The 21,643-nt window shown below is 43.6% G+C and overlaps 1 protein-coding gene across 1 annotated transcript in view; it reads left to right on the top strand.

The window, feature by feature from the left end:
• Nucleotides 1-4,547: 4,547 nt before the first annotated feature.
• The window catches only part of Adss (adenylosuccinate synthetase), a 50,567-nt gene continuing 33,471 nt past the window's right edge, over nucleotides 4,548-21,643 (top strand). The window contains exon 1 of the mRNA XM_070527735.1: nucleotides 4,548-4,837. Coding sequence (XP_070383836.1) covers nucleotides 4,643-4,837 — 195 coding nt within the window. The 5' untranslated portion in view covers nucleotides 4,548-4,642. The remainder of the gene's footprint in view (nucleotides 4,838-21,643) is intronic.

Here is a 21,643-nt window from a genome sequence, read left to right on the forward strand (position 1 = left end):
GCATGTACATGGCGAGTCCCGCGCTTCCTCCGCTATACAGGGTGTCCCGAGAAGGCACAAAAAAATGCTCGCTGCCCAATCAACTAGGGAGTGGGTAGTAAAAAAAAGCATTCTTATGTGGTCACTCTATCAAGAAAGAAATTTTAGCTTCAGCTATACTTTTGTTGGACTTTCCAGCGTGCAGCTGAAAGTACCCACTTTCACAAGTGTCTGTGTCGGGGGGAGGGCGTGCGTAAATGACATACTCCCTTCCCCACACTTTCGACAGTGCGGTATACATACGCCTGCTAATTATTTTTCTTGTATCTGCGGCAAAAGGTTACGTGGTCATTCAATCAACACACGTTAATTTTTGTTTTAAAAATATCCCTGCTTTGAATTGATTGGGATGATTGTTGATAAGGAGCGGATTATGATAGATATGTGAGGTGATATCAACTTGCCGGTATAACTCCAGCGTAGCGCCCAGCCCTGTTTCCATAGGCACTGCCTCATTCAGCACAATGCGTTGGCGGGCTAGTTGGTGCGTATCCATAATTACTTTGTTTAGCGCAAAACAACGGACACAAGAAAGACGACAGGACAAGGCGTGCTTTGTCCTGTCGTCTTTCTTGTGTCCGTTGTTTTGCGCTAAACAAAGTAACTACTGTATCATTAATTGCAGAAGCAAGTCATTCAGTTTAGACGCTTCTAGTGGCGTAGCTAGGAGAGGAGGGGGGGGGGGGGGGAGGGCTGACCGGGCTTCAGACCCCCACCCCAGAAATGTTTCCGGCCGCCGCCCTGCTCCCTTTTATGTCTGGCACGTCACCTATGAACAAATGCACATATCCTTCGAACGTCCGCCCCAGACAAGTACAGGATGGTACAGGCTGACCAAGGGTCGGCTCAAGATAATAGTAGTATTATTATGCACCGAGCATGGGAATTAATTAGTCTTTTTTTTTTCGCACATGAGATGAACATCACGCTACAACGGCGTTCGAAAAGCGCGCCCTATCTCATGGCGCGCTGTTGATGATCGCTCAGATCAAATGACAACGTGCTTATTAAGGTGGCGCACAACTTGGCGTACGAGAAATTCAAGCATGGCTCAAACATCACCTCCTATGTCTCAAAGCACTGCATACAGTGCAGAAATCATGGAAGAAGGAAAAAAACTCCATGGCACATGGCAGAAATGTGAGATTTACACGCGTAGTTCCGGCGCCCAGCCGACTTCCTGTTGCTTCTGAAAGTGTCTGGATGTTTGAGTTACCTACGTTAGGCATCAATACCACAGAACACCTATACAAACTTAGAGAAGGGAAACTGTACCTTCCACAGTGCTACGGAAATAAGCGTAGCGGTGGCGTCGTGAACTAAAGTATGTGACCACGGGTGGCGCTGTACAACAGGAAACGACATTGTGTTGCTCGCAAACAACCAAAGTGATTTGCAACGTCTGGCTAATATTTGTGGACAGGAAGGCAACAATTTAGGTTTGAAATTTAGTGTTAGAAAATCAGGTGTTATTGTATTCAATGAAAACAGTGAACAGACAGTGGAGATACAGGGCCAAGAAATACCTCGGGTAACAGAATATAAATACCTTGGTATATGGATAAACGAAGGCAACGGATATATGGAAACACAGGAAAAAACCATAACAGTCAAGGGGAAGAGAAATGCAGCCATAATGAAGCACAGAGCGCTATGGGGATACAATAGGTACGAGGTCCTCCGAGGTATGTGGAAAGGGGTAATGGTTCCAGGACTTACTTTTGCAAATGCGGTTGTTTGCTTTAAATCAGGGGTACAATCAGGACTCGACGGGAACCAAAGGTCAGTGGGTCGCCTCGCATTGGGCGCTCACGGGAAGACTACAAATGAAGCTGTGCAAGGGGATATGGGCTGGACTAGTTTTGAAGTGAGGGAAGCTCGCAGTAAAATTGAGTATGAAGAACGGCTGAGGAATATGGAGGAAAGTAAATGGGCTGGGAGAGTGTTCAGGTATCTGTACAGGCAAAACATTGATTCACAGTGGAGGAAAAGAACTAGGAAGCTTACCAGCAAGTATGCGGCCTGTGGGGTGGGCAACACAGCAACAAAGAAGGTCAAGCGGAAAGTCAGAGAGGCTGAATTAATCTCATGGGTGGCGGCAATGGAAAAGAAACCTGCCATGAGTAACTACTTAAGGGGAAAAAACGAAATTAGGAAAGAAACCATTTATGATAACTCAAAGGGAAGCTCATTACTTTTCGAAGCGAGATCGGGATGCCTTAGAACACGCACGTATAAAGCGAGATATAAGAAGGAAGAAGAAGCATGTGCTTGCTGCGGTAAAGCTAGGGAAACGACGGAGCATATTTTATTAGAATGTGAAGACATCTATCCAGCGGTCGATTTAGGCACCACTGGCCTCCTTGAAGCCCTTGGGTTCAGCGGGAGCAGTGGAAAAGCAAACAGGTCCGCAATAGACATCAGTAAGAGGCGATTGGAGGATTGGTGGAAGAAAAGTAGGGAAACGACAAAGGACGGAGACGTACAAAAGCACAGTTCGCAATAGGGTATCAGAAAATTTGGACGTGGTAGTTCATAGTGTGTTTTTTTGTTCTCATGGGTTAACCTAGGTAGGATATTAGGCAGCATAGTAGCAAGAGCTTGGTGGCGCAAGCCACCGCCCCGTTCCAAAGGGGACGCTCATAACATCCATCCATCCGGAAACGGGGTTTTGCACACGCTTTACCAGGTGTTCTGTGGCTTTACTGGGTTTCTGGCTTCTGCGCCTCGATCGTGCTCCCGCCAGTCTAGTTGCTGTGTAGCAAACGTAGCGCCTATATTTAGTAGGTGCTACGTTTGCCACACAGCAACCAAACTGGCGGGAGCACGATCGAGGCGCAGAATACATGTAGCGCTGAGTCATATCGAGTTAAGGCACACTCTGAACTGACTTTTAAGGGCATCCCGAGCGGTTTTTCGTTTATTACGCCGCCGTTACGCCGAGTTGTGCCGCCGCGCTCCAGCTGTTGCATTTCGTGTAGGGCTACTGACAAAATGCGGTTTCCAGGTGGCACGATGGCCTCGACTGGAATAAACGCACACGACACGAAAGATTGAGTAAGCCTGAAAATGTTTTATTTGCATTTTACAAGTACAACAAAAAGCACACGTCTACGCATCCACACAAACGCGGTTACATAGTCAAGAACATAGGCAAGAAATGGCTCATTAATAAGGGTAGCACAAACGCACCAGAAAGAAGACCTAAGCTACAAAACGTACGGTCGGCTGCTAAGTATAATAATTTCCCTGTCACCGCGTGTCACTTTTATACAGCATCTTTACAGCACTACCAGGCCGGGTAGTTTGGCGGAAAGAATGCAACAGCTTACGACCGTCAGCTGCCTCTGTCATAATTATCCTAATCTCCGTATCAACGTCGTGCAAGTCCGCATACAGGCATCTGTATCTGAACCATATATGTGCCAGCTTAATACATGTGTAGTGAAATTATGACAACCACTGCGTCTTATCAAACGTATTGGTTTTGCAAATGCGCATTACAGCTGACGGAACGACATACTGTAAGTGAAGCACAAGAGAACAAGGACAAAAGGAGGATACAACACTTGAAGAAATGAAGAATTAGTAGGCGTACAGCAAACAAGCGATGACCGAGAACACACAATGATCGGGTGTTCTGTGACATCGCTTTGCGCATTTACGGTGTTATGGAGATCAACGGCATAAAAACGTACCTTCAAGCGTACTCCCTCAACCTCCGCCGCATTCATCATGATAATCAACGCCTAAACAAAATGAAGCACTATTTTTTGCCAAGAGTAGACCTCTTTACAGAAAGTCTATGTAATGACTCGCAGACGAAACCAGCATGCTTTCGAAAATGTTTTACCGCCGTAGTATTCGAACGCCAACGGCCAGGAAACACATCGATGCCAATAGGCTGTCGGCTGTCGGTGGTTAATCAAGTACAAAAACCTTGACGCTATGACTAAAAAGCAGCTTCAACAATCAAATTTAAAAAAAATCAACTGGCTATTTGTCTGAGGTAACAAAACATCTTTAGACACCTCGATTGTTTATGTCAATGGTTTGTGTAAAGTAAAAAATTCACCATGTTTAGCGCCCCTAGCAGAGAAAGCACAAATTAAAGTATTCGACCAAATTACAGTAACTCCACTTGCGCGCTTACGCTGAAACGCGCCTCGATTGATTTTTCGCCCTCTGTGGCCATTTGTTGAACTTGAGAGTGTACAGGGCCGTCAATACCTCCATTTTTTTGCACAACTGTTTCTTGAACAGTTGTTTTGCCGCCCCATCTAGCAAAATTTAATATTACAAGAAAATTTATTTTTAAAACAAGATATTGTTAAAATTAGTTTTATTATTTGTCCACAGGTAGCGCCTTAAACAGTTAAACCTAAAATTTGTTTCAGCAAGTGTGTGATGTTTTGATATACGACGTCTACCAGAGGTGAAGGTACTATTTTGTTTCATAAATTCCCCCGGGCCACTTGCCGACTTGACGTCTTCGCGCTTTGCGCCTGCTGGCGGCAAATAGCGTGGTTGGCGCGCGGCTGCTAGGCAAGCCTAGGCCCCACTGCCCCACTCGCCAGCGCGCAGCGGTCCGCGGGGGTAGGACATGTCGGGTTACATTAATTGCGGCTGCCCGAACGGCGTCAACGGCGGCACCGACTTGCCGGACTCCTTCCACCGGGCACCACCCGAACCCAAGAGCCACGCCAACGTCGTTCTCGGCGCCCAGTGGGGCGACGAAGGCAAGGGCAAGATCGTCGATCTCCTGGCCAGCGAGGCTCACATAGTGTGCCGGTGTCAGGTAAGAGCGGCTTCGAGCGCTAGCGGCGACAGCAGCAGCGGGGCTTTCCTTCTGTATGCTGCCCCGTTTAATTATTTTGGTGCACGTGGGGACGCCGCCCGCACCGTTCTTGCCGCGGTCGCAGTAAATTTCCGTTCGCGGCGACCGTGCTATCCAGCGAGGAGGCGACATCGCCGGCTCAAGCCTGTTTCACATGATGCGACTGCAACGACGAAAATCGGTGCTGTCGCACGCGTCGCAATGCGATTTTTAGAATCATGTGAAACAGGCATCAGCCGCTGCGGAGGCGCGTTGCCGGTCTAGGGCAGGTGGGGCGAAAAAAAAAACGATGCGGCCTAGTACCACGACAGCGTGCCGCGTAGTACAGCTTCTACGGTTTCATCTGTGTGTGTGGCGCATGTGACCAGATCGTGTTTCTCTCTCTGGTGGGAAGGCTCTGTCAGATGAGCTAATTGCACGGTGCACTGTTTACGGTCCTGTGGAACCGCGCGGACGCAACGGTGACACACAACCATCGCGCTGTTTCGCGCGTGTGTGACCACGTAGATCGAGTCGTCTTCGAGTATACTTCGTGCGTTCGTATAAGCCGTTGCCTGGACTTTTTTTGAAATGCGAGAGTCGGCTTGTCTGTCGGCGAGCGCGCGATTTTGCAGTGAAGCTCTCGCAGTGAAAATGCCGTCAAGGTGCCGGTGTCGTTCGCCCCAGTTTCTTTACCTCTCTGTTTATACTCGTGGCATTCCGGTGATTTTGGCAGGGTTTAATTCGTTCTGTTGCGGTAAAAACGGGCAATGTATGCGTGTCGCTTTGAAAGAATCGTGCAATCTTCGTAACTGCATCCTCGCTCGTGATGACTGCAGAAGTCTCTTTCACGTGACCTTGATTGCGGCCGGGCTTTTGCGGCCACCCTATCCGTTTCCACTGCTTCATTCCGGTGGATGGGCCCCTCTTTGCTTTCGTGAGAAGAGAAAAAGCGTGGGAGACCGGGAGAAGATAATTTGGAAGCTGGGCGTAAAGCCTCTGTTTGCTTTATTGATTGTGTTATAGGACCACGGCTTTCGGATTGGGCTTTTTGATGGGAGGGATTAGTCATACCCGGGCCTTGCAAGCGCCTTGGCGCCATAGATCTCTATGTGCGATAGCAAAAAAAGAAAGAGAGAGAGAGAGAAAATGGCGCCTTTTGCTGTTTTTGTTCCGTTTTATATTGTCTTCACAGCGCGTGTTGAAGGGATGTTTTGAGCTCATCCGCAAATCTGCATTCAACACCTCTTCTACTGTGAACGTATTCACTGAAGCGCCTGTTTGTCTCTGGCTGTTGCTCCTAATTTTAGTGTGCCTAGTCCTTCTGACCAGTTCAAAAACGGCGTGGCATTGCCGCCTAGTCATATATTTACGTCTCTACACTTTGTAGGCATTGCTGAGTCTCTACAAAAGGCGCGTAGGGTGCTCTAAGGGGGTCGGGGAACAGCAGGAGCCAATGAAGTAACGAGAAACTTTAATTGCACTTCACCAGCACTCCTCCATGATGAGGAGCTTTTTGATAAACACTCCTTTCCAACACCTTTCGATAGCCTCTGAAGGTGCCAGGCTATGAAATTTTAGCACAGGCACTGACAGTGTTACTAATGCTGCGTGACGGCTTGGTGAAAGAAAAGTAGTTCCCACCTCCAGCCAGTCAAATTGGGGCTACAACGTTTAAAAACAAGAGCAATGAGTGGTCTCAAATGCAAGGCCTTTCAGCACAGTCGTTTCAGTGAAATGCAAAGGAGGCTGGAAGTGCTCGGCTGTTAAAAACACAAATTTCATTTCGATCTTGGGCTCCACAATGCTCAGTGGTTGTTTATTGAACTATGTAAGGCTAAGGAATGGTCGAAATTTCAATGGAGGACAGAATATACTGGCTGGCCACACTTGTCCAACTCGAGCAGCCGACACCTGAACAGCAGCCAGCGAAGAGTGAGGAATTTGGGAATGCAGGACAGGGACAGAGGATAGCCGAAAGGATCGATGATGAGATGTTTAGAAAAGGCTATAAGATTCTATATTACACAAGTTTGTGGCTGGGTGATGCTTGCCATAGTTCACTAGTGTAGCATAGCACATAAGTTTCACAGCTACATACCCCTATGTGCTACAGGTAATACGACCTGCTTCTTCACTTCAAAGTAATAGAACTCTGAAATTACCTCTGCACCCAAGATTGTCACTGAAAATTTTTTACTAAATAGTGCTCAGCAGCGACTGTGTAACAAGCTATCTCAGTGAGTGGCTTTTGGCCTTTTCAACGATGCAGCTTTCATTGTGGGCCCTGTTGTTGACACATAGGGGTGTTTTTCACATCACTCACTTCTCCTTAGGCAGGCTGTCATTATACTAGACAACCAAATGTCGTGGAAATATGAAACATGCGACTGTTTGCCTTTTTGACATTGTCCAACTTGAATTATCTCATTCTGCAATCATGGCTCTTTCTTTAACCTCGTCCGTTAGCTAAAGCTATGTGACTGTCTCTGCTGTTAGTTTTATCCGTCACTTTGCCTTTTGTTTTCCTGAAATAGGGCATAGGATGAAGTCTGCTGACACAGCACAGGGCAACGGATATCGCTGGGAGAGGCCTTTGTCTAGCAGTGGACTAAAATAGGCTGATAATGATGATGTTGAATTAAAGAAGCTTAATTTTATTGTGGTGCCATTGTACTGATCTGCAACTTGGTTGCACACATTGCAGTCTGACACAAAGCCATTGCAGGGGGGGGGGGGGTAGTTATACGAAAAACGGGGGGGGGGGGAGTGAAGCCTTGTTCCAGGAAACATATTCTATCAGACTAAACCATGATAAATTTTTTTAAATTCTACTGCCATTCTTGTTTCAATGTCTTTGCAAAAAGCTTATTGCAGCCAGCATAGAAAGTTGCAAAATCTACCAAGTAGAAGTCTTTTCCTTCCTTCTACGAGAGAAATATGTCAATTATCCAAGCATCTTGTTTGGAAAATAATTGATAACACCTAATGAAAATGTCACGAAATTCTTAAAAGCATCAGTCTTAAAGTTTAGGTAAACTATATAGACGTGTAAATAAAACGCGGTTAAGAGTAGCTTTAGCTCGCGCTTTGCGCAAGATAGCCTCAATTGATTTTGCACAAAAAAAAAACTCGACCTAGCTTTTTTGCATTACATTTAATAGAGCAATTACTATTTGCGTACATTTCTTTTGCCTTCATTTCTTTTTTCCTCTTTGTGAAGTCTCTAAACATTCAATGCACCCTTCAATTAGAAAAGGAAGGATTGAAAAACTTGGGCAGGATAACATACCGACTGTATTCCAGTTCTTTTCCTTCTAGTGGTTTGCAAGTGGTCTGAGCAGTGGCGTTAGTATTTTTTTTTTTAGGTTATAACTTGAAATGCTCCATCTTTAACGAAAAATAACCAAGTGATGGTGAAGGTACTTTGCAACCTCACACAGGTTTTGTGTACGTGGGATCTGGGTACCTGTTGGGCCTCTTGGTCAAAAAACAGCATTTTTGCACCTCCAGAGTGGCATAGTGAGTCTCGTAAAGTATCATAATGTATTTAGGCTTGTAGCGCAGCTCGGAAGAGCAAAAAAGGAATAAGGTAGGGGTAATCAAAGGGAACGGGAAACAGAGTGAGCGCTAACTTCCAACTGACAGTTTATTTCGTGACACGAGACTACTTATACACTCGGCAAACCATACGACATCAGGAGATAACAAAGACATGAAGCAACAAAACCGATAGTGACCAAGTGGTAACATTCAGACAGCCTGTGGCTGCAGTCGGAGATACGCCAATTCAGTGTTTGATAATGATAATGAAGGTGAGCTTACACATGCATGGCCCAGACCAATGATAGCCTTTGCTTCGATGATTTCTCTTGTGAGCTGATTACGACTGCGACCAAGAATGACGCATCCCTCTAAGACAGGTTCGCAACCACACGTTTTGCAGTGCTGCGCCAGAAACCCCCCAGCTGTAATGCAATTCTTGGCATTATAACGATGTTCGCGCAGCCTGTCATTCAGACATCACCCAGTCTGTCCAACGTAACATTTTCCGCACTTGAGTGGAAAAGAATAAACGACACAATGTGTGCAATTAACAAACTTATTTTTGTGGTTCTTATCACAGGAAAGAGGAGCTACCTTATTGGGATTAGTGAGATTGCAAATCCTCATTAGCTTGTTAGGGGCAGAAAAAACCACACGAACATTCGCTCGCTGGGCGATTTTCTTAAGATTATGCGAGACGGTGTGAATATAAGGGATGACGCTAGTCCTACCCCTAGTAGTTACAGGATTATCTGCGTGCTGGTTGTCTTTTCTTCGCTCTCTTAGAATTCGTTCTGCTATTGATACTTGTAGGGACACGGGATAACCAGCCTGCGAAAGCCGATCGCACTGAGAGGCAAAACTAGACGAAACAGTATGGTGGCACGACTTTTTCAAAGCATTATTAAGGCAAAGGTTAGCAATGCCTCTCTTGATCAACTTGGAATGGGCCGAATGAAACGGAAGAAGTGGTTTGTTAGCACGCGGTTCATAGGACCAACACGTATGAATATCCGAACAAACTAAGCGCAAATCCAAAAACCGGATCTCATGATCCTGTGGGAGCTCGTAGGTAACGTCAAGGGGCGCTAGGCATTCTTGGACTATTGGCACAACCAAGGCGACCTCAGTCTCAAGGTCAGCCGGAGAACACTGAACACAAAACAAAAAATCGTCCACGTAACGGAATATTTTAAAAATGTTAGTCTGACAAAGGTTGACTGACAAGGCGACGTCTAGGCGAGCTAGAAACAAATCACTGAGGAGCGGGGCAATGCTCGAACCAATGCACACTCCGTTTTTTTGCAAATAGATGGTGTCATTCCATGTAATGAACGTAGATGACAAATAAAAGCTCAAAAGTTCTCAAAACCCCCCAGCATTACAGCTGGGGGGTTTCTGGCGCAGCACTGCAAAACGTGTGGTTGCGAACCTGTCTTAGAGGAATGCGTCATTCTTGGTCGCAGTCGTAATCAGCTCACAAGAGAAATCATCGAAGCAAAGGCTATCATTGGTCTGGGCCATGCATGTGTAAGCTCACCTTCATTATCATTATCAAACACTGAATTGGCGTATCCCCGACTGCAGCCACAGGCTGTCTGAATGTTACCACTTGGTCACTATCGGTTTTGTTGCTTCATGTCTTTGTTATCTCCTGATGTCGTATGGTTTGCCGAGTGTATAAGTAGTCTCGTGTCACGAAATAAACTGTCAGTTGGAAGTTAGCGCTCACTCTGTTTCCCGTTCCCTTTGATTACCCCTACCTTATTCCTTTTTTGCTCTTCCGAGCTGCGCTACAAGCCTAAAACAGTCATGACATACCAACTCGCCCAAACTGCTACGCTTTTGATCATAATGTAGGTCTCAACGAGACAAGAAATGTGAATTAGTCACAGAGTAGATAAAATTAATGTTACGGTCGTAATTACCACCAGTATAGTTGAAAGTTAACCACATTGCACCATAGACTGCTGTATCTCCGGGATGTACCCGACTGGCTTCCTGGTAAAACAAAAAAGTGTCAACCAAATTTGACACCAAAAAAGACAACATCAACGTACATGCATGCGAAAAAACGAGGGAGAGAGAAGGGAAAAAACTATGCATTAATCAAAGAAATAGATGGTCCAGAAAAATCTCAGGTCTGACAATGTAACAAAGCAAATAAAGTAAAAATGCAAAGATGTCACGCAGTTATGCAACATTGCATCATCTTTAATGTCCCAATTTTAGTTTGTATAAATCGTATACCATGTACGTTGACCTTGTCTTCTTTCGTGTCGACTTTGATTGACGTGCCTTTCTTTTCTTAAATTGGAGTTGTGCCTACATATCTTCCTTATTATTAAGCTGTAGTTTTCAACAACCCCTGTTTCCTAAAGCTGTGGCAGATTTTAAGATTTTATTTTGCATAGAAAAGGGGCGTCTTACCCAGGTGGCTCACCAATAGCCTTTTTGGGATGTCTATAGAAGTGACAAATGAAGGCATATATCCCCTTTGGGACAAAATGCAGGCAAGACATTGAAGTTACCTAAATTCCTCTGAGGAATTTTACTGGAGCAATTTGCTGGCTATTTGCATCACTGGAAAAATTGCCAAGACTGTATTCTAGGTCACTGATAATCCACTAGATTTAACGCCAACTCTGCTTAGCCTATGTTATCAACGGGTGTCTTGAGCAGCGGACTATAAGAAATCGAATTGTGCAAAAGGAATCGCTACATTATACTGGCCCTGAACTGGTCTCCATGATGTTGACCTGCCAGTGGCCAAGATGAAAAATTTGACAAGAGCGCTAGTTATGTCACCAGTGGCAGGCGAACTCGACAGCAGGCTTCTCAACAATTTTATGTCGTTTCTTAACCCTTTCTGGTCCAATGATACCTGCGGTAATCGTTGATATTTAGCAAAAGAAAAAAATATCCGACAGGGAAGAAAGCAAACTCGAAAATGGTTATCTGAAATCCGAGCGTCAGCGGCCCTCCTAACATAACATAACCTGTCAACTTCATGCCACAGATAAATGTGAAGCTCGCCAATATCTAGCAAATTGCAGCGTGTCACGTCAGGCCTTTGCGAAATAGTTTTGCCCAGTCTGCTGCCTAAGCATGTCGCCTGCCTTGGCTGGCACAAAAATGGTCTTCCGTCAGCATGTGGTCAAAAGCTCCACCGGGAATATTCTCCTTTATTATGACTGGTCCTTTGTCATCAAGTTGCACATTATATAATTTTTTTCATTTGAGGGGTAAAATTAGAACCAAAAAGGGTAAATTGATCAACCTGTGACATATAAGATTAAATTTGAATTAATTCACTGTTATACAACTGAATGGGTACTTCAGAAGCAATGTGTTATTGACCGGTCAGCTCTGTCATGCCGGTAACGAAACACTATGATAAGTTGTATGCGAGGAATTTATTGTCTCTGTTATCATTGAAATGTAGCCGCCAGGTCAGCGAAAAGCCTTGCTTAATATGTGTATTAAGGGTAAAAGAGGCACTGACCTTTGTACTCATTAAAGAGTATAACAAAGTACACTTATTTTACATTCGCATTTCCAGACTTGTCTGCAAATGTAGTTTCCATACTTTTTCTTGTGAATAGCTTGTTTTGCAGTGGTAGCTTACTTACGGGTTCATTCAGCCCTTGAGGTGTCGTATGTCCATCCATGCTATGCTGGAAAACTGTCTACATTGCGCAACTTCCATAGTTGCTTTGGCTGGCACTTTGAACGTTGTCTAATGTTTCTTGGACACTTGTAACAGTTAAACAATGCAAAGAGCAACAAAAATTTCCAGTGCCAGAAAATTTCTTTTAACATGTAATGTTGCTGTTTCTGCAAAGCCTGTTATCGTTAGTTCAGTTTTGTAGGATGTCGTGATGTTTTAAAAGTGTTTCCTGAAAGGCGGTGAGACTAAGGTGATGATACTCGACTAGAACTTGAATGGAACAAAGCACTCATATCCATCTTGCAAAGAATGCGATTGTACTGCGGTAAACTAGAAGGGCACACAGACTATGGCTAGTTTTATAAACATTCTGAGGGTGCAAAGCTACTGAAGTAGAATCTTGGTGTTACCACTAATAAAAGCGGCTGTTTCCCCAGATGATTTCATAACCATGTTACCATACAACAAGGTAATCAAGGTCCTCTGGTTGTTTTTTTTTTCCTTTCTTTCTTTGAGCACCGAGTAGCGTGTCGCTTGGAGAGAGATGCTGTGACGCTTTGTTAGGGACTTTATTGCTTTTACCTCAGTCCCCCTGGCAGCTCTGCTTTTATTAAATCTAAAATAACCAGCACAACTCGACAGCATAACAGCAGCAAGCCTCAAAAACAAGCCATTGCAAAAGTTAAGCAGGGCAACAACTCGCCTGTTCCTGTATTTGTACGACAGATTTGTCACATTAGAGCAAACCTATGAAGCGTGTGTGTGCGCGTGTGTGTGTGTTATATTCTGTAGTATCCTTGTTGTAGCATTCCTAAACAGGGTGATGGATGGAGTCATTTTTTTAGAATAGGGTTTTGTGTGTGAATACGCAGCCTCTCACTTGTATCACCACCCAAATGTAGTAACTAAGTAGCTATGGCATTGTGCTATGCTTAGCTCAAGGATGCGGGTTCGATCACAGCCGCAGTGCTCAACTTTCGATGGGCGGGGAATGCAAAAAACGCTCATGTATGTGCATTGAATGCACATTAAGTAACCCCAGGCAGTCAGAATCATTTCAAACTCCCCCACTACAGTGTGCTTCATAATCATTGCTCGATTCGGTTGAAATTTTGCTTGCACAGACTTGGCAGCAATTAATGTATGTTTAATAGAAGAGAAAATTGGATGAATTGGTAAACATTGAACATGGTCGGGGGAAAAGGACCGCATGAACAACAGAAAGCACAAGAAGGAAGAGACGGGGCAAGCACTGAATGGACGTTGCCACACGACAGCTCGTTTTGCATGTTTGCTCGGCCGGCAGTGTTTACCAACAAAATCGGGGGGAAGCCTTATCACCAGCACTCCGCCACGCTTGCTAGCCATCCAGATAGAGCGGCGACGGCAAACAGCTGTCTGCATTCATAGCGCTGCGCGCATGTGAAGCTACTCCTGCTTAGGCTGTAAGGGTGTTTCCCAACAATATAAGCAGTAAGAAACAGGCAACTCTCCCACTTGGAATCTTTCCAGGCCGTCTGGAGACTTTCTACTGCGCACGTGTCTTCTGTTCGAAGGGAGCCCCACTTAAGCTTGCTGCACACCCCATGCGGCGTTTGGCCTTCATACCGGTGTATTGTTGAGCTTTGCTGTTCAGGAGTTCAGTTGGGCAATTGTTTGGTTGTGCAACCTGAATGCTTGGGTTCGCTTGCCCCTGCCTCCCCCTTTGAGATGGAAAAATTTTAGTCCTACCTTGACTAGATCAGCTGTTGCATCTGTTGTGTTTGGGGCCTGTTGCCTTTTTTAGTCTAGGCAGCTGTGCAACTGACACAACTTATCACTTAGATTCACAATTATACAGCTAGTAGCCTTACATTATCTACAAAAGCTTGAACAGAACACATAAGTGAATTTTTTGTAATTTCCAAGGTGTCAGGAGCAATCTTCAGTTAAACATTTTCGAGGTAGGTATTCCAAAATTTTCTGTAATGGCTGTTCCATCTACAGCCTTGCATTTGAGGCTGACAGTGTACTTTTATAGGAAACTCTTACATAACCTAAGCTTTATTTAGGCTGGGAAACTTGATAATCCGATGCGGGCTCTACCTGTGGAGAGTCTCTCCTGATGCCTGAATTGATTTGTGACGTTTTTATTAACTCTCTTCTTATTTCATTTCATTGTGCCATTCCTCAGCCATTTTGCATGCCACAAACACACAAGCCTCTGCTAAAGCCTTCAAAAAGATACTAAGGGCCTTGCCTGTATAAAATAATGGTGCATTGAATCTACACAGTAATAAGACCCTGATTGATTGTATAGTTCATTGATTGATCAGCCAGTGAGCCTCAATCTCCACTGCTTTATCTTCCATCTTCATTCTTGCTTAATCAGGCAGTTTATTTAAAAAGATACTGCTTTTTGGCAAGTATTGCTTTCTAGGATGACGTCACAAGATACTCGCTTCTTTTTTTCCAGAGTCTACGTTTGTTCATTATCATACACAGTCTGGCACACAAAAAAGAAGGGCACAGCTGTTACATATTTAGTTGATGACTAGTTCTATTCAACTTACGTAGGGGCTTACAGATATGTAATGAAAGTTTGAACTTGTGTACAGATTGCTTATGCAAGATAATCTGGTAACTTCTTTTGCTTCTACACTGCTTCAGCAAAGCTTCGACAGGGGAGATGTTGTGTTTGGCAAGCAGGCATTGTCTGCTTCTTAGAGCTGCTGCACCTATCCCTGTTGACGTCTGCTGCAGTTGTTTTTCAATTAGCAGAGCCCTGTTGACAGGCTGTTATCTCCTGCGTCCTGGCGATGACTGTTTTGGTTGCCACATATGGACATCCTGTTGGTGTTGGCTACTTTCCGTTTTCTTTACTTGTAAATTCAAGCATTCTCGAGCAGCTGCCGCTTGAACTGTGCATTGTCAATTCTGCTCTCAGCACAAATGAATGTGGTTGAAGAAAAGAGAAATACCAGGTATGGTGCTGAAAAATACCCTAGCATACTGTTGGTATGCTCTAGTGTTATGAGACAGGAAAATATGTTGTATGGATTATAGAGGAACAAGGGGCGGCCAATATCCTAGCCAACTACAACAAAATTTTGCTCTGGCTAAATTAGTTAAGAGCAAGTACATACTATTGAAGCCATTTTGTCAAAGCTGCATGGCTGGCAATTGTCTAATTGTCTTACTGTGTGCAACTGGTGGTTAGCAAATATGACGCAAATCCCGGCACTGTCTAATTTTACTGGTCATGCCAAGGTTCTCAGTGTCTTGGACTTTGTGTCATTTGTGACAAGTGATATTGGCAGCAGTTGGTTCTTCTGTCTCTTTACTTTTTTTTTTAATAAAAAATGTCCCTTTTTGATGTCTATTTTTGAGAGCTTCTTTAAAGCATCCACCCTTGTTTCAAGCGCAAAATATTGCACGAAGGCTGCTTTATGCTTACTCTACCTGAAACTAGGCATTTTATGCAGTCCAAAACTTTTTTGCAGTTTACCTTTAAGAGGCAGAAATGGAGTTGGGCAAGCTGTGTAAAATTATGTAGTGGTCTGCTTTAGTTTCTGAATGGGTGCTAAGGAAAGAAAAATGGCAGTCAAGGATGCAAGAGAATTAGGTTGTGTAATGAAACTGGGAAATTCACAGGCACAGGATTGCATCAGCTGACGCACGATGGGGGCTAATTGTAGTTTGCTCGGAGAAACCTTCGTGCAGCAGCGGACATAAAAATAACTTGATAATGATGACTGTTGGTACAACGCTGGTACTGGCTTGCAGCTCTAACTTGGTAGCTCGAGGCTATAGCGTCCTGCCACTGAACCCAAGTTTGTGCGTTCAGTTTTCGGCAATGGCAATGAGAGCGTGATCCAAAATGCTTATTAGAAGACTCCAGGTGATCAGAATCAATGTGAAGCCCTCCAGTTTAGTTAATTGGGGGGGGGGGGGGGGGTTCGGTTGGGTTCGGTGAAACCCACTAACTAACCAAACTGCTGCTGGTACCACATCTGTTGCCATTGTAGGGGATTTCCTGCTAGATTTAGCCAACTTTTACTTGTTCATTAGCGAAAATGTCTCCTGAACAGATAGCAGACATGTTAGTAAATTCATCTCATTACACAGAAACCTCCTGTTTCGCCAAAATGGTAACTATGTTTTTTTTTGTGCCTGGCTTTCACATTTGAGGCATTGCATCCAGATAGCTAACCATGCAACTTTTATAGCACATTCTGTATCTTATAACACTGAAAAATTTTTGAAAGGTCATTGCACACTTTGCCACCAACATAAACAAGTCTGACTTTCAACATTTATTGAAAATATGCATAACAAAGCCTTTCATCCTTAATTGTAACCCAATGGTCACAGTGAAGGGGAGACTGTCTGCCAGTGGCAACACAAAAAAGCTTCCTACGACGTCCATGACACTACAATCTCAATCTATAATCCAAAAGTTCATGCTGATTGTAGGGTAGCAAATGACGGCAGCCAGCCCTATTTGGGGGAACTCCTAATCTGACTGAAGTGGCTACTAGCGCTCACTTATCACACATTGTTGCAGTTCCTTGTCGACCCTTTTGCTCTCACTCAATCTCGCCGAGATTATGGCCCGACAGCTTGCCGGTATCTACGTCACACGCCAATGAGTGTGTCACAAGGTCAGTCAAATTTGCACAACAGGAACGTGCCGCTGTGCATTCGCAGTCTTTGCCGACGTCTCTACAACTGCTTCAACATCGCAAACAGGCTGCAACACTTCCTTAGGCTGAAATATTTGCTTTCCCATGCCCCCTTGGACATTGCTCTGGTACGAGAAACTGTTTTTATCAACTCCGCACGGAAGGGCTCGGGTAGATGCCGCTTGTTGTATTTTTTGTATTCCGGCACCCACTGATGGCAGCGCAAGATAGGAAACACTTGGTGGTCTGATAACAATCTAGCCTTGTAGAATTTACAACCTTTCAGAACATACAGCAAGTGCAGATGCAATAACATTTCATGGTGATGATGACATGTGGTGTTTCCTGGCACAAGGGCCAAGTATGGGCAAAGAGCGCCATGCGTTATCCTTCAACACTACTTTGCACATTTAGGTCTGCATAGAAATATTAAGTGAAATATTAAGATATATGGCCCAAGATATATTAGACCATTAATCTTCAAAACAACTGTGCACAAGTAACAGATCTCACTTATTTACTGTCAGGGTCATTCAAGCATTAGAGAAAGCTGCTTATGATAGGGAAATGTGTGACTGTGTATAGTGACTCAACTAATAGTGTTAACTTTGTAGTGCAGAGGCTGATGCACTTGCGAATACAAGCTTGTTTTTGACATCCTTCGAAAAAGGAATCGGCTGTCAGAAGAGAATGCAAGCTTGTTCTGCATAGTGCCGCACATTTTTACAAAGTTTCATTTGCGTAGAAATTCTTGTCAACCTCCGTAATCCCATGTGCAACATTACTAACGATGTAAAAAAGATGGCATCTATGTCAGCACATTTTTCTCTGCATATGCTGACCCCTTGATGCCTTGTGGAACCTGATACGGGCCAAGATCAGTCCGTTGCCCTTTTAAGGAGGACCAGAAATAAGAAATAAAAAAATTATCTCTCAGCACGTTCCCGTCTACTGGATCTCAGATATAGCCTGCATCATATCAAGAGCTGGGGCAGTACGCAGTTCAGTGACTCATTGAGGCAGCTGATAGTGCCCTTCTTGAAGATTGTAGTGTCTGGCATGTCAGATTGAGAGCAAGATGCATGATCTCTTCATTTGCCTCAGCACACGTTTAAAAGACACAGGATTCATGCAGCTTCTATATAATGTGCAAAGCCTATTCCAAGGGGCTCCGGACGAAACACTGACTGTGGCTGGTTGCGACAGCAGCTTCGGTAGCACTTTCAGCCACATTACCATGGGATTTATTACCACTTCATCTTAAAAGGAAGCTTTAGCTTAGAGCCAAATCCAATCTGCCTATTCAAATGCATGTGAGATGCAGAAATGCTTTTATGAGGCAGCCACTCGACCTATTTGAATGACATTGATGCATTTGAGAAAGAAAGTTCTAGTGACTGTAGGAAACAGGATTTTGATGTAGGGTCTAGAATTTTTGACAAACATTTCCGAAAATTGGCCAGTTAAAAAAAAATTGAAGCACGAAGTTTGCAATTTTGTGACGCTGCATCGGTTATAACATTTAGAACACACATGGGATATACGAATTTACAGCCCACATGACCCTATTACATTTGGGAAGGTTTGGAAAGTCTTACAGATTAGTGGTACATGTCAGAGCATGGTAATATTTTTATTTATTCAGAATACCTTACAGGTCTATTGAAGGGCATTGAGCAAGGGGGTAACAGTTTCTACAGAACAAAAAAAAAGTTAGCATCAAATAAAGAGGTAACAAAACATAGGTTACAAATAGTACAGTGAACCATTATACTATGTTATCAAAGAGCGTATTCAGGCTATCATGAAAGGTTTTGTGGCTTGACATGGAGATGATGTGGTCTGAAAGATTGTTATAATGTGTGACGCAGTGATGATGAGTTAAACGGCTGCATTTGACCAATGTGTGCCCATGAAACTGAGTGTGTAGTAAAAGCGTCGTGACGTGGGCACATGTGCGTGAATTGGCAGACGGTCAGATTTACTGATATAAATGTACCTGTGAAACAGACACAGAAGAGCGATCACGTCATGAGTTGCCAATGACTCCATTGAAGTGCCTTTATTTTTTTTTTTAATTCAAGCAATGCTAGAAAGATAGTCGTCCTTACTCAAGATGAATCTCTCTGCTCAATCCTGAGCTCCCAACATGCTGATATGGTACTACATCGTTTTGTCAGCTTTAGATGTGTTGTTAGGTGCAGCATACAAAATAGGGATATCGTTTCTCATTGGCGAGTTGCAGTTAACTTGATACTTGGGTTTTTGTAAATTTGCAATTTTCAAGCATACTTAAAGATGGATGGTATCAGTAAAAAAAGTTTATTCCTAAAGTCACTAGATTGTAACTTTTCCTTTTTTAAGTGAAACAAACCTGATCAAAATCGGTGAGGCAGTTGCAAGAAAAAAAATTATTTCTCCGTTTCCATGTATTTAGATATGAGCTTCCAAGCTAACGCTTCCTGTGGAAGAATCCTCAGAGTTAAGATTTAAATCAAACCTTTGGAAATTTTTTCACTCGATGTAATCTTTCTACTGTTTACAGTTCTGTGTTATTGAAATAATTTTTTCATTTTATCAGCTGACCTCAGTAATGCATTGTTTTTGTAATTGTCTAGAACTGCCTCACATTTAAGTTTTTTGCACTATACTAACAGCAGGTCCTCTTTACAGTCTGTTGATTCTGGGAACTCCCTCTTCTATGTATGTACAAACTACATTTAGCTAAAACTGAACTAAAAAAAAAAGAAAGGTCCCTGTATTTACAGCTGTTGGTTAGGGCTGAGTAATTGTTCTTCGTTAATGCATTCATTGTTTGATGTCTCGGTGGGATGAATAACATGCATCTGGCAGATGGACTTCCATTATTTTATCAGTGCTAAACTATGTTCCTAACCTATTGTGCAGAAGCTTGGGACAGCTGCCGCAGCGGCTTAGTTGCTATGGCATTCTGCTTCAAAGCATGATATCGTGGATTTGATTCCCAGCCCTTGTGGCCACATATTGCTGTGGCCAAAAAGGAAGAAATCTGTTGTACTTTGGCATAGCTGCACGTTAAAAAAGCGAGGTGATTGAAGTTAATACGAAGTTGTCAGGTAGCGGTGTCCTTCATATCTCGTGTTGTGCTTTGGGGACATCAAACCCCATAATTTGATTTCGATTTCAAAAACTTGGACTGTAGAATACTCCTCGACAGCATCCCTTGTAGACAGCTGGGCAGCTTCAGGACACTAGAAGGACAGTAAAGAGGAACACTGAATCACTTTAGATTGTTAAAATGTTCACTAAGAACCCTACTTTCGTTGGTTTTGCGGTTATAGGATGATTATTAAAAGGTAAAATGACATTCAAGGCGTTATTTCTCAATTTCGCTTCGAAACCCCAGGGCCGGTACGTCAGTGTGACATCCATGGATTTCAAAGTACTTTCTCATATTAGGGTCCTGTGGTTAGTTCTGTACAAGTTCTTGAAACAGTCCAAGTTCGGTCTTCAGCTCTTTCGAGACACAGTGCAGTCCATTCTTACCTAAAAAGACGTTTAACTATGCCCCAGCAGACAGTGTCAATATGTCACGGAGAGATGGTGCAGGAATTCCAAAGCGGCAGCCCCACACCCGTCTTCTTGTTTTTCATTTCTGGCTTGCCAAGGGTCTTCTCTTCGTAGAAGTGGCATTTTTGGCATTGTGGAAGGGTAACTTACTAACACAGCTCAAATCCTTTTTCACTTTGGTGTCCGTCTAAACTTTATAGTTCATTTTATACATTTATCTTCCCTATGAACTTTAGCCTCTCAGCCTGGCGCATTGGCCAACAAATACAGTCATAAGAAAAAACGTAAATAAATTGGATGAAACGCATGTGGGGAACACATGTCGCTCTGTCGCTTCAGCTGGCCTTTCCTTATTTTTGTGACCTTTTTGGCTGCTGCTGCCTGGAACACATGCCTGACTTTAAGAGGGCGGCTTTAACCTCAAGGCCAACTCCTATTTATTTTTTCAGTAAACATACAAAACGCAGAAACAGGCTCATTAGACAAGTGCTCAGCTGACTTTAGGACATTTGTTGCATTAGAGAGAGCAAGCTCAATTCTACCGACTTTTGGGAGCAGGCTTTGGCTTGAGGCTTGGTAGCTTTTACAGAAATCGTCGAAAATTGGCAAGTTTCCTAAAACAAGTCTTCAAGCAAAGCTTACACACCCAGAACTCCGCACCGAAAGCAGATAGATCTGAACCTGCTGAAGCTTCTGAACATAATGTGACATTTGTTCACAGCTTACACGAAATTTTGACAATGTTTTTGAGCGTTCTGCAAAAGCGTGCTCGTAAATAAGTGGTGTACATCGGAGGGGTGTATAATACATCTATTTTGTCTGCATTACTTTTCTCAATGAGCGCGGTTTACCGCATTGTGGCATGGTTTTCCATTTCGGAGTCAGAGTTGGAAATTGAGTGCTTGTTTATTATTATTATTATCATCATCATTATTAATTTCACAATTTTCAGCTATTCTAAGACCTTTTATGGCCTAAATAGGATATCTACTCCCTACAGTTGATACATTCTAACATTTTATCTTTAAATGCGACAAACCTCACCAAATTCTCTGTAGTGGATGCAGAGAGAAACAATTTCTCCATTCCCACATATTTAACTAGGTCTCCTGCAGCAAAGTTTCTTGTTCCCCTATATTGGTTGTCAGCTAGTCGGGAGATCCAAGTGTCACACCATATTTCTTTTTTATTATTATATTGGTGTGCCTGAACAAGAAAAAAAAAAACTGAAAAAGCGAAATGAGGCAACCGTGTGGTATATGACCTACACACGTGTTTGCTGGACCTTGTAGCCTTTGGCCAAGCAAACAGTTGCTTTTCTCTGGGGTTTACGCGCTACCAAGCCGCGCCTGTAACTAA

The sequence above is a fragment of the Dermacentor albipictus genome, chromosome 10, assembly GCF_038994185.2.
Source record: "Dermacentor albipictus isolate Rhodes 1998 colony chromosome 10, USDA_Dalb.pri_finalv2, whole genome shotgun sequence".
Classification (NCBI taxonomy): Eukaryota; Metazoa; Arthropoda; class Arachnida; order Ixodida; family Ixodidae; genus Dermacentor; species Dermacentor albipictus.